Here is a 12,319-nt window from a genome sequence, read left to right on the forward strand (position 1 = left end):
GGAAGCAGAAGAGCCGCGAGGTGCCCTTCCCAACCCGGAACAAAAATAAGGAGAGGGAGGGGAGTGAGCTCGTTTCCAGGCTCTCGGCTGCGTTTCTCTGGCGCCACCGCGCGGCCGGGAGGAGAAATTGCAGGCTTTCCCTCTCCTTTGCCGGAGTAGACCGCGGAGCGCTATCTAGACTAGGTTCGGGATCATTTCAAGTTAAGCGAGCGGAGGAAACCGTGTCGATGTGACAAAATAAAAAAATTCCTTCAGTAGCACCTTAAAGACCAACTAAGTTTTTATTTTGGTATGAGCTTTCGTGTGCATGCATACTTCTTCAGATACACACGTGTCGATGTGAGTCTTTCGCCACCTAGTGGCCGGCGGCGGGGTGGCGAGCAAGGGGAACTGCGACGACGGGGCTCCCGAGCGGTAGACTTATTATTGATATTTTTTTAATTTTTTAAAAAACAACCAACGATTTCCACCCGCACACCGCCACCATTGTAATCCATGGTCCAATGGCAATAGACAGGGCTAGCAAAGAGGGCAAAAGGGGTTATTGTTTTGTTCTTGTTTTTATTATGTATTTTGTGTTTTTACCTTGTATTTTTATGCCGTGATCTGCCCCAAGATCTACGGATGAAGGGCGGTATACAGATTTAATAAAAAAATAAAACAGTGGCCCGGCCCAGGATGCCTTGCCATTCTGTGCAAGGTAGCAGAACAGGCACAGATAAACGAAACTAATGGATGTCAGGCAAAACACTTCGAGACATTGATATTCTGAGGAAGGTGAGACAGGTGAGGAAGTGAAGGCTGGGATTTTTTTTCTGGCCTTGATAGCTGCTGGTGGTGGTGGTGGGATACCAGATGCAACCAGTGCTGGCTTACCCGATAGCAGGTGCCCAAAAGGGCACCCAAGAGAGTAAAATGTGTCAGTAGCAGTTCATAGCTCATAGAACCATAGAGTAATCTAGTCTGACCCCTGCAATGCACAAAAAAACATTGACGTAGTCATTGTGGGGGAAAATAGGAATTTTGTTTGATTTCCTTACGCCCCATATCCTTCCTCTATTTTTCTGTTCTCTTTTCATTATCCAAGGTGGCGGCGTCCTACTAATGTGAACTGAAAGAATGTGAGGAAATCAGATTCCCTGCCGTGTGTTGCATATCATACACCTGCATGTATGTTTCAGTGCATGTATAAGTTTTGTGCCGTTTCAAAAAACAAAATTTTGACGCTTTGCTATTTTGTTTTGAATTACATGTGGAATGTAGGCTATGAGTCTAATACCCCCAATTGTCACCTGAGGCCCTTCTCTGCGTGCTTTCTCAACGGGAAGTACAGAGCGCAGCAACACGAGAATGGGCTTTTCAGTGGTGGCTCCTTGCTTGCGGAATGCTCTCCCTGGGAGTTGTAGCCTGGCAACAAGTTCTCCATCTCTGCCCTAGAGATGTTGGCACCCAGAGCCAGCCATGCCTCCCTGACTCAGCCAAATACAACAGAGAGTGAAGGGGCAGCAGCCAGGCTCAATTCAGCCAGTTCTGTGGCCAATACAATAACTAGTGTTGATTGAGTTCCCTCAATTTATTTTAATTTTTATTCAGGACCACAGTAAATTGAGAAGAGAGTTAAGCTCTCCGCTGCCACCAGCTGTGATTCCAATTCTCCTTCCCCGCAACTTCCAGGTACCAGTGTTTGCATTCAAAGCAAGAATGGCAGAGCTGCATTTAACTTTGTATGGCCCAGGGAGAGGTTTGCTATCTCATGCGTTGCTCGAGAAGTGGCGAGGAGATTGTGCATCATTTCACTGGGGCCCTGAATTTCTGCTATAATACGCTTTGCAGGTTTGCCAATTTGGTTCTCTTTGAATATGCCCAGCAAGCATTCGTGAACGGAACTGAATCGCTTTCAGAAGTGGCACTCTTTGAAGTTTTGTTTTATTGAGTCTCAATCTGAGTACAGCCAGCCACAGAGAAATGGCAGATGCAAAGCCCCAAATGAACGGGTAAAAGCTGAACAATCTGAATACGCCACTCACTTTGTTTCTCGGCACTGCTGGCCTTTCCCAAATGGCCAGAAGCAAGGCAGGCAGCTCCCTGCTCTGCTCCGCTCACGAAACTGCAGGTAGGGGGAAGGAGGGATCGGTATAAAAAATAGTGCAACTGAGCATTCCCCCCCACAAGGGTACATTCTGAATCACTGCAGAGACATTCAAACAGGAGGCGGGTTCACAATCAGCCCAAATTCCCTCTTGGCGAAGAAAGCAGGTGTTGGGATGTGATGCAAGAGGTACAACCTCCGCAGCACTGGAAGAAGCAAACCTCACATAAGGCGGCAAAACCCCAAGGGGCCAGCCCTAAGTGAGGCTGTGGGTTAGGTCAACAAAGCCCAGTTCAGTTATAGCCGGAAGGCACCTTCAAGCAGAACCTGTGGACCATCAAAGAAAGTGGGGATATGACGAGGTGAAAACCCTCTGTTGACCTTTGTGGGTTTAAAGCAATGTTGGCAAAATAGGGCTTTGGCTTTCAATGTTTGTTTGAGAACAAGCTGCCTTGTGCTGCATACCAGAACTCCAGGCGAGTTCTCTTGGGCTCAGGTCCTGGAGGAATGGCGTTTTTACCGGCTCCTGCACAGAGACAAGAGGCCTAAACAGGCTAACCCCAAACATTTGGTTGGCCACAGTGACGATGCTGGATGGGGCCTGGGGCCTGATCCAGCTGGACACTTCTTATGAACCAGGAAATGTCCGGAATTGACGCTGAGCCTTGGGAGCACATTCGTACCACACATTTGCCACTGTAAACGGCCATTCCCCCCAAAGGATTCTGGGAGCTGTGGTTTGTTAAGGCTTCTGAGGGTTGTGAGGGGACCCCTATTCCTTTCCCAGAGTGGTTTGATGATCAATCCCTCTTCACAGGGAGCAGGTAGGTAGCCGTGTTGGTCTGGATCGAAGTAAAATAAAAAAATTCCTTCAGTAGCACCTTAAAGACCAACTAAGTTTTTATTTTGGTATGAGCTTTCGTGTGCATGCACACTTCTTCAGATACCTTCTTCACAGGGAATTCCTGTTTGCAGAATGCTCCCTCAGAACCCTGAACAAACTACAGCTCCCAGAATCCTTTGGGATAAGCCACCGCTGCGGTATCATAGCTTTAAACGCATGGCGTGAATGTGCCCCAAGAGAGGCACCCCAGGCTGCATGTGCCCAAGCTTTAGTGCCCTCTACGGAAACAAAAGGGTACTGTAGTGAACATCACCTGCCCCTCTCATTGGCGCAGAGGATGAAGGCTCAGGAACCTGTCCTCCTCCCTTCGCCTGGCTTGGAGGTGCTGCACTTTCTGCCCTTGCTCCACGTTCAGATCCTGCTCCCGGCAAAAGACAGCAGAGACCCTGGGCTTGTGTATCCTCTCCTCCCCACATCAGGACCCTGGAGGGTGGGGTTATGCCCCACAAACAGCGCAACTTGCTCAAGGAGAGCCTGGCAGGGGTCTCTGTGGCATCTTAGGAAGAAGAAGTCCTCCTCCCCCCCTCCTGCCCCCAGCCTTGCTATCACGGATCCTTTAAACCCGGGAAAACCAGGCACTGGGATTGGGACGTTTGGCATGCATTAGGTCCCTTCTCATGCAGTGGCAGAGACAGTGCGATGATACAGGATGTAGCAGCAGCAGCAGCAGCAGCAGCAGCAACACAGAGATCCAGGGCTACCTTTAGAAACACGCACAAAACTCACACACACAGATATACAGCTTAGGCGCTCTAACCCAGCGAAGGCGACGGAGGCATCTCCCTTTTCCGACGGGAGCAGCAAACACGGTCCAAAGCGCGGGATGGCTCGGTGGGGACGCCCAGCAGCGTGCAAGAGACCCTCGCCCCATCGAGGGCCGAGCTGAGACGGGGCTTCGTTTTTTGGCAAAAATGCAGTAAAAGCTGAAGCAGCAGGGAGTCTTTTTCCTGAGGAGACGCGAAGAAGAGAGCACGAGGCTCGGGGCCGCAGAGACCCTCCTAGGGGTGTGCGGCCCCCCATCTGGAGGGCCTGGACGGGCGACAGACCCGCCTGCTGGCAACAGTACATTCAGACGGCTGGGGGGGAGGGAACTGCCAGTCTCACATCCAGTGTATGCTGAATCCACGGCTGAGGTTGAGCTGGAGGTCACTCACAGTGAGAACCTAAGAAGGAAGTGAGATCAGTGATTAGCTGGAGCCTTTATTCCCTTCAATAGTTTGCGTTTCTAATAGTTATCCCTCCCACCCCCATTTTTCTATTGCAATTGTTTTTTTTTTTTTAAAAAAAGCGGCCAGTGGTAATCTAATAAATCACTGGCTTCAAGTTACAAGAAAGGAGATTCCGATTAAACATCAGGAAGAACTTTCTGAGAGTAACAGCTGTTCAACAGTGGTTTTTAAGCAGAGCTTGGGTGGCCATCTGTCAGGGATGCTTTAGCTGAGATTCCTGCATTGCAGGGGGTTGGACTCGAGGACCCTCAAGGGCCCACCCAACTCTACGATTCTATGATTCTAAGTGGAACCTGCAGGAAAATGTTGCAGTGTGGAGTGCTTCTGTTTAGGGTTACAGCCAACCATGTCCTATTCGACAACATTTCCCTCTCCCACAGACACACAACGTTGTGTGGGCAGCATGGTGTAGTGGTTAGAGTGTTGGACTAAGACCTGGGAGAGCAGGGCTCAAATCCCCACTTGGCCTTGTAGCCCCCTCAGTGACCTTGGGTCAGTCACTCATTCTCAGCCGAACCTGCTCCACAGGGCTGTTGTGAAAGTCAAATAAGGAAGAAAACTATGTATGAGGTCTAGGAGGGAAGTTGGGGTATAAATGTAAAATTAACTAAGAAACGTGCTCAGTCTTCATGGGACAGGCTTTTTTCCTCCCACCCAAAAAAACTGTCCTCTATTCTACTTCTGCAAAATTTGGGGTTCCCAAAACCTTGCTGATACCTCCCTCTTGGGGGTGGACGTTCTTGTTTGGGCTGTGTAAGGATTTATCCCTGGAGAACTGAGTTTGCTCTTAGTATATTAGAACTGCAAATAAAAAGATGGGGGTTTTTTATTTATTTATTTTTAAAAAAGAAAGCTAAAAACAGTACAGTGACCAAGTTAGAAAACAAAGGCAGTAGAATCATACGAGTTGCCCAGTTAAAAACAAGCAGTGATGGGCCTCTCTTGGGAGGGCTTGCCAGATTCTAGGTGCCAACACAGACAAGACCCTGCCTCTAGCACCCACTGGCTGCACATCCAAGCTGCCTGTCAAGTTACCTGGTTTGTCAGATAGGTAAAAGGCCTCTCCTTGCCATTGACAGTGACTGTCTTTGGCTCTTCCCGGACCCCGTAGACACTCAGCGCATCGACTGTGACGTACGTGGCTCCCGCATTGGAATGCAGGACAGTGGAAGTGAATGTGTTCTGGAAGGAAAAGACAAAAAAAGTGGGAACTCCCTGATCATAGCTGCCTCCCTGCTTAAGCAAACACACTCAACTCCTCTCTTCTCTTCCCTGCTGCTAATATTGGATTGCCTGTGCAGAGCCTCTGGGGCTGTTGGTAAAGGAAGAGAAGAAGTGATTGTCATCTGACGAGGCCACAGGAAAAGATCTGCTAGATTTGAAGCGGGAGCTCTAGGTCTGGGCATGCAGGGAGGGAGGGAGGATCGACTAGGGAAGCCCCTACCAGCCTCCCACCGAAAATGCAGGTGAGAACTTCTCAAGGTCGGTTGACATCAGCGGAAGAGAGATGGGAAGCAGGGCTCACTCTACTGGTTCTGCTGTGGTAGGCCAGGTCCTCACCCTAAGGCAGTGGTTTGCAAACTTTTTTCTCTGGACCACACTTTCAGAATAAAAAAATTGCTTGTGCCACATCTTTTTAGTGAGAAGAAATATATCAGAAAACACAATTAGGATTGTTTGCAGTATCACTTGCTGCTCTTGCTCTCATTTTTGAAAAGATATCTATCCATATTCTACAAAAATAAAAATAAAAATTGATACTACACTGAAATGTTTAAATTTTTTGTTGATTGTCATTGAATCTTCCTGCCACACTTGGCACCCTCTACTGCCACATCAGTGTGGTATGCCACAATTTGTGAGAACTACTGCCCTCAAGCATCACCTTCCCCCAGACTGCCTCAGGGGCAGAGATGAGAAGCGGGGCTCACTCTGCCTCCTTTGCTAAAAGCCCGGCTCCATCAGGCTCCTCCTGCCCCTATTGTGCAATGGTATAATAATAATAATAATAATAATAATAATAATAATAATAATAATAATTTATTATGTATACCCCGCCCATCTGGCCGGGTCTCCCCAGCCACTCTGGGCGGCTTCCAACAGAAGAATAAAACACAACAATCTATTAAACATTAAAACATTAAAAGCCTCCCTGAACAGGGCTGCCTTCAGATGTCTTCTAAAAGTCTGGTAGTTGTTTTCCTTTTTGACATCTGTTGGGAGGGCGTTCCACAGGGCAGGCGCCACCACCGAGAAGGCCCTCTGCCTAGTTCCCTGCAACTTGGCTTCTCGCAACAAGGGAACCACCAGAAGGCCCTCGGTGCTGGACCTCAGTGTCCGGGCAGAATGATGGAGGTGGAGACGCTCCTTCAGGTATACTGGACCGAGGCCATTTAGGGCTTTAAAGGTCAGCACCAACACTTTGAATTGTGCTCAGAAACGTACTGGGAGCCAATGTAGATCTTTCAAGACCGGTGTTATGTGGTCTCGGCAGCCGCTCCCAGTCACCAGTCTAGCTGCCGCATTCTGGATTAGTTGTAGTTTCCGAGTCACCTTCAAAGGTAGCCCCACGTAGAGCGCATTGCAGTAGTCCAAGCGGGAGATGTTTAATCCCTCTTCATCTTCCTTGTCACATTCCCCTCGTGTGCCATGCTTTTTTAGATCATAGACCAGTGGGAAGGGACTGTCTTGTTTCAATTTATTTCATGCAAGCTGTTCTGGGAGCCTTCCTTTTGCCGAAGAGCAGGGTAAAAAGGTTCTAAGTGAATAAATACAGTGGTACCTCGGGGTACAAACACTTCGGGTTACAGTGTAACTAACCACTTTAAGTAACTTGCTCGTCACACCACAGCAGGACAAAGGGGTTCTTCTTACCTGTGTGACATTGAACACGAAGTAAGAATAGTCGCCCTTGGCGAACGTGTCCAGGCTCTCGCCGTCATCCCAGTAAAGGTCTCCCCAGGCATTGGCGTTCTGCGACAGGGCCGCAATCAGGTGAAGAGCATTCCCACTGCCCACTGCTGTGCTGCCTCCGGGTTTCTGAGAGGGAAAGAGATCAGCGTGTGAAATCCAGATTCACTGAAAGCAGCCCCGACTAGGGCTGGGCGATGTCTGGTTTTCAACATGGTGACCAGCTATCCATCGTGATCTAGTGACACATCACGATGTCTGAAGTAACACTGAGAAAGTCTGAAAAGGGGGCTGGGATGGGGAGGGAGGGAGGGAGGAGCAACCAGGAGGAAGGGAAGGAAGCGGCCTGCTTGCTCAGGTGAAGGAGCTCCTGCAGCCCAGCCCCAGAGCCTTGGCAGAGGAAGCCTGTGAAGGTGTTGTGTCTGCCTGCCTTTGCATTTGCCTTCACCCGAGCAAGTGGGGCAGGCTGCCTCTTTCTGAGAGGGGAATAGGGGCCTCCTAACAACTCTCAGCACCCTTTAAAAAAACTACAGCTCCCAGAATTCTTTGGGGGAAACCGTGACTGTCTGAAATGGCACCAGAGCACTTTAAACGTACGGTGTGGATACTGCCTCAGTTCATAAATTCACAGCAACAAATGTCCAACACCTATTTGATAACAACATTTATACAGTGGTATGCAAGGCCTTCTTTCACTTTGATTTCACTGCACATCACACTAAACCGGTCTTTGTGTCTGTAATTATATTGTTCTAAATGAGCACGGGGTGTCAGTCTGGATCATACCCTGGGTTCCTTCCAGGCTGATCCTTCCTTAAGGGAAAGGTTTTGGCTGGCCAGTTAAGTACAGCGATTTAACACACCCAAAGGGGTTGCTCTGTTGCCATAGAGCAGGCATCCCCAAACTGCGGCCCTCCAGATGTTTTGGCCTACAACTCCCATGATCCCTAGCTAACAGGACCAGTGGTCAGGGATGATGGGAATTGTAGTCCAAAACATCTGGAGGGCTGAAGTTTGGGGATGCCTGCTGTAGAGACAAATGGCTGGGCCTTTTTGCCACCTCACCTGGCTGGACGCCACATCATCCTAGGATGGAGAACAAACCGAAAGGGACTGTGTATAGGAGGAGTGTGCAGTGGTGGAGCTTCATGCTCCGGCACCGGGGGCGGAGAGCAGGCGGGGCGGGGCTGGTGCGCATTCTGGGGGCAAGGCACTCTGCCCGTAGGGGCGGGACATGCGTTCTGGGGGCGGGGCACCCAGCGCGGACGGGGGGGACAGCCGCGATGACGCCCTCGGGATCGCGCTGCCCAGGGCAGGGCGCCCCTATCACCCCTCCCTTCCTACGCCCCTGTGTGTGTGTGTGTGTGTGTGTTGGGCTGATGCTGGAAGCTAGGGGCATGTCTTGCTCTGTGCATAAGGTAATATGCACAGAGCAGAACTGTGCATTTATGCACCAGCAGCATAATATGCACAAACAGAACAGAGTTCCTCAGGTCTCCAAGCGCCTCCCCCACTTCCCTCTCTTGCTCCTATGTGTATGGGAAGGCAAAATCAGCAGTTAACCACAGTTTGCCGTGCCGTCCAGAGCTAGGCCTGCGGTTCATCTTTGCTGTGGTTAAACAATGAGCTCCCGCAATCGTGGTTTGCCGTTGGCTTGTTTGAAAGGTAAATCACAACAAAGCCTGTCTTTGGCGATGGAGGTTATCCTGTAGCACTGCGGTGTGACCATGCAGGTGCCATTGGACCTCAGCTCCCATTAGCACCAGCCAGCATGGTCAGTGGGTAGAGGATGATGGGACTTGTAGTCCCACAATATTCGGAGGGCCAAGGGTTACCCACCCTCCCCCTTTTAAAAAGAGAAGTCACATGGTGGCAGGTGGAAGAGGATGGAAACTATCAGGCCTCACCTGGGTTGGCAGGATGGTCCCTTCCCGCACATGCACGTTGATGTGGTCCAGAGGTGCGGCCATCTTCAGGTTCTCCCCGCTGCTGTTCACTGAAGAGCCCTGCAGGGGGCAGCGAGAGGCTGAGCTGTCAGGTTCATGCCAAGCGGTCAGATTACAGCAGCCTCTACCAGCCTCCCAGCAACCCCAAACATCTGGAGGAGCATGGGTAGGCAAACTAAGGCCCGGTGGGGACCGGGACCAAATCCAGCCCAATCGCCTTCTCAATCCAGCCTGCGGATGGTCCAGGAATCAGCGTGTTTTTACATGAGCAGAATGTGTCCTTTTAGTTAAAATGCGCCTCTGGGTTATTTCAGGGGCATAGGAATTTCTTCATCCTCCCCCCCTGAAAAAAATATAGTCTGGCGCCCCACAAGGTCTGAGGGACAGTGGAGCAGCCCCCTGCTGAAAAGGTTTGCTGACCCCTGATCTGGAGGATGTCACATTGGGTCGGGGCTCTACGAGACACACGGCCACCTGTTTTGGGTCGCTGGTTTTGGTCTTCAGAGCCCTAGAAAATTTGACGCCACCTAATCTGAGGGAGATCCTACACTTCCATGAGCCTTGCCATGCATTTAGAGATCAGCATCGGAGACCCAGCCCGTTGGCCCACCAGCGAGAGCTGTTAGGCTGGCGGGAGCGAGGGACAGGGCTCTCACCACACCTTTGGAATTCCCCCTTTCCGGGGGGAGAGAGAAAGAGATGCCTCATCCTTGCTGCTTTCAAAAAGAAATAAAACCGTAGGCACATTTATTAAGATTGGCTGAACAGTGATGCACTTAAAAAAAAATTGTTAACTGCTGGTGGTCTTTGTGTCTGTAATTATAGTGGTACCTCTGGTTGTGAACGGGATCCGTTCCGGAGGTTTTAACTATTTGTATGTTTTAAATTATGGTTGCAATTTTTTTAGAGATAATTTTATCGTTTCATCTTTTTTGTAAACTGCGTTGAGGCATTTCCCCTACGATTGAGAGGTATATAGTTTTTATTAAATAAATAAATAAATAAATAAATAAATAAATAAATAAATAAATGGGAGACAAGATCTTCTGGGGTGTGAATGCTCTGAGCCCCAGCAGAGGAATAATTCCCAGTTTCCTTTCTTGGGGCAACAAAAATGACCCAAGCAGAGAAATTATGAGACCACCACGGCTGGTCTGACGGGCCGCACGCTCTTACCGTGTAGTAGTCATACCACAAGCCTCGGGGAAAGTAGCCAATCACCGAATTCACGCCAGGCTCCAGCACGGGAGTCAGAAGCAGGCCCCGCCCCCAGAGGAACTGCCTGTCAATGGAGTAAGTGGCCACATCCTTCGGGAACCTAGGAGGGAGAACAAGCCGCCACAAATGCCGTCAACCAAGGCCACAATCACACCACACATTAAAAACACCACGAGTCCCCTTTAAAAAGCTATGGCTTCCCATAAAGCATAATGGTTGCGTAATGGTTGGAATGTTGGACTAGGGCCTGGGAGAGCAGGGTTCGAATCCCCATGCATCCATGAAGCTCCCTGGGTGACCTTGGAGCCAGTCACCATCTCATCGCCTAACCTACCTCACAGGCTTGCTGTGAAACAGGGAGGAGGAGAACCACATAAACCACCTTGAGATCCTTGGAATATAAAGGTGGTATATAAATATAATAAATACAATAAACAAATAAATAAAATTATTTGTTTAAGGGTGCTGAGAGTTGTTAGGAGTCCCTTATTACCATTCATTCAGTTTATATACCGTCCTTTATCAAAAGATCTTAATGTACAATGTTAAAAACACATTACAGAACATCAATGATACAAACGTTTTAAAAAATGAATAAATAGCATACTGACAAGACAGCCTAAAAACAAATTAAAAGCATACTGACACGACAGCCTAATAATAAAACAGCCATTATAATAAACTGTACCCTCCCCCACATTTTCCCAGGCCATAGATTATTTAATAGCCGTAGGCCCGGGTAAAGAGGAATGTTTTTGCCTGGCACCTAAAGACATGCAATGATGGCAACTCCAAGAGGTGCAGTTCCCAGTTTCCTGGGGAGACAAATGGGAGTGTCAAACCACAATGGGAATCGAGGTTCTGAGAAGGGAACAGGGGCTCCTAACAACTCACAGCACCCTTAGCAAACTACAACTCCCAGAACTCTTTGTGGGAGAAGCCATTGCTTTTTAAAAGCAGCAGCACAGAGCTTTAAATGTGTGGCGTGAATGTGGCTTGGGTGTCCCAAGTAGAAAGTTCCCCCGCCTCTGGTTTAATGGGTTCCTTATTCTGTTAGGGTCCTTGAACTTCCTGTGGATACCCCCACCCCCACCCCCTGGGAAGAGGGCTTTGGCAAGGCAAGGGAGAGAGCTGTTCTGTTCTCTTGGCCCTGAACCATGCCCGCTTGCGAGCCCCCCAGAAACGGGCATGATTCCTTACTCGAAGAAGAGAGGCCGGGCCACAGTGTCCCCTTGCAGGTGAGCCCGGTGGAAGAGAGAGTAGAGGTACGGCAGGAGGGCATAGCGGACCTCTAGCGCTGCCTTCATGGCAGTTCGGGCGGCAGGGCTGAACGCGGTGGGATCTTGGGCCTGAAGAGGGTGGAAAACAAGAACAGGCAAATTGGCTTAAATGGGGGCATGCAGAAGAACCAGGGCAAAGGAGGCAGTGTGGCGTAGGGGTTAGAGTCCTTGCCTAGGACCTGGGAGACCAGGGTTCCAATCTCCACTCGGCCATGAAACTCACTGGGTTTGCCCTTGGAGGTCGGTCACTGCCTTTTATCCTAACCTACATCACAAGGTCGTTGTGGGGATTAAATGAGTGGGAAAACCAGGTGCGCCAGCTTGAGCTCCTTGGAGAAAAGCGGGGGGGGGGGGTTATAAATGCAACAAACAAACAAACAAAAATGGTCCCGATTGTGCAGAAACTTGAACTTTAAAATAAATAAATACTGTATGTTTACATTGTTGCCACCTGCCCTGGGATCTTATGGTGAAGGGCAGGTAAGAAATCAAATAAATAAGAAAACAAACCCAACAATGATGGGAAGCTGAATTCAGAGCCTTCTTTGCCCTGCTCTGAGTTCCTATCTGAGGATCGATTCAGATATCATGTTTTGCATCCAAACTCTTTGAAAGAAGGAGCAAAATAATGTCAACGGCATAAAACAAACTGGGTGATTTGGTTACCGGCACTCAAAAGAGGCTCCCTGTTGTATCTCTGCATGAGCTCACGGCTTCCCAATCGGGAGGCAGACTCAGAGCAG

At 49.4% G+C, this 12,319-nt stretch overlaps 1 protein-coding gene across 6 annotated transcripts in view; it reads right to left on the reverse strand.

Annotated features, from left to right (window-relative positions):
- Positions 1 to 1,909: 1,909 nt before the first annotated feature.
- Positions 1,910 to 12,319, reverse strand: part of LOC118092842 (lysosomal alpha-glucosidase) — a 47,962-nt gene continuing 37,552 nt past the window's right edge. For all 6 annotated transcript variants that reach the window (XM_088657068.1, XM_035131451.3, XM_035131452.3 and 3 more), the window contains 6 exons: positions 11,497 to 11,645; positions 10,255 to 10,396; positions 9,040 to 9,138; positions 7,097 to 7,261; positions 5,258 to 5,404; positions 1,910 to 4,156 (listed from right to left, as the gene is read on the reverse strand). In XM_088657068.1, coding sequence (XP_088513194.1) covers positions 4,094 to 4,156; positions 5,258 to 5,404; positions 7,097 to 7,261; positions 9,040 to 9,138; positions 10,255 to 10,396; positions 11,497 to 11,645 — 765 coding nt within the window. In that variant the 3' untranslated portion in view covers positions 1,910 to 4,093. The remainder of the gene's footprint in view (positions 4,157 to 5,257; positions 5,405 to 7,096; positions 7,262 to 9,039; positions 9,139 to 10,254; positions 10,397 to 11,496; positions 11,646 to 12,319) is intronic.

Source organism: Zootoca vivipara, chromosome 13, assembly GCF_965207765.1.
Source record: "Zootoca vivipara chromosome 13, rZooViv2.hap1.1, whole genome shotgun sequence".
Taxonomy (NCBI): Eukaryota; Metazoa; Chordata; class Lepidosauria; order Squamata; family Lacertidae; genus Zootoca; species Zootoca vivipara.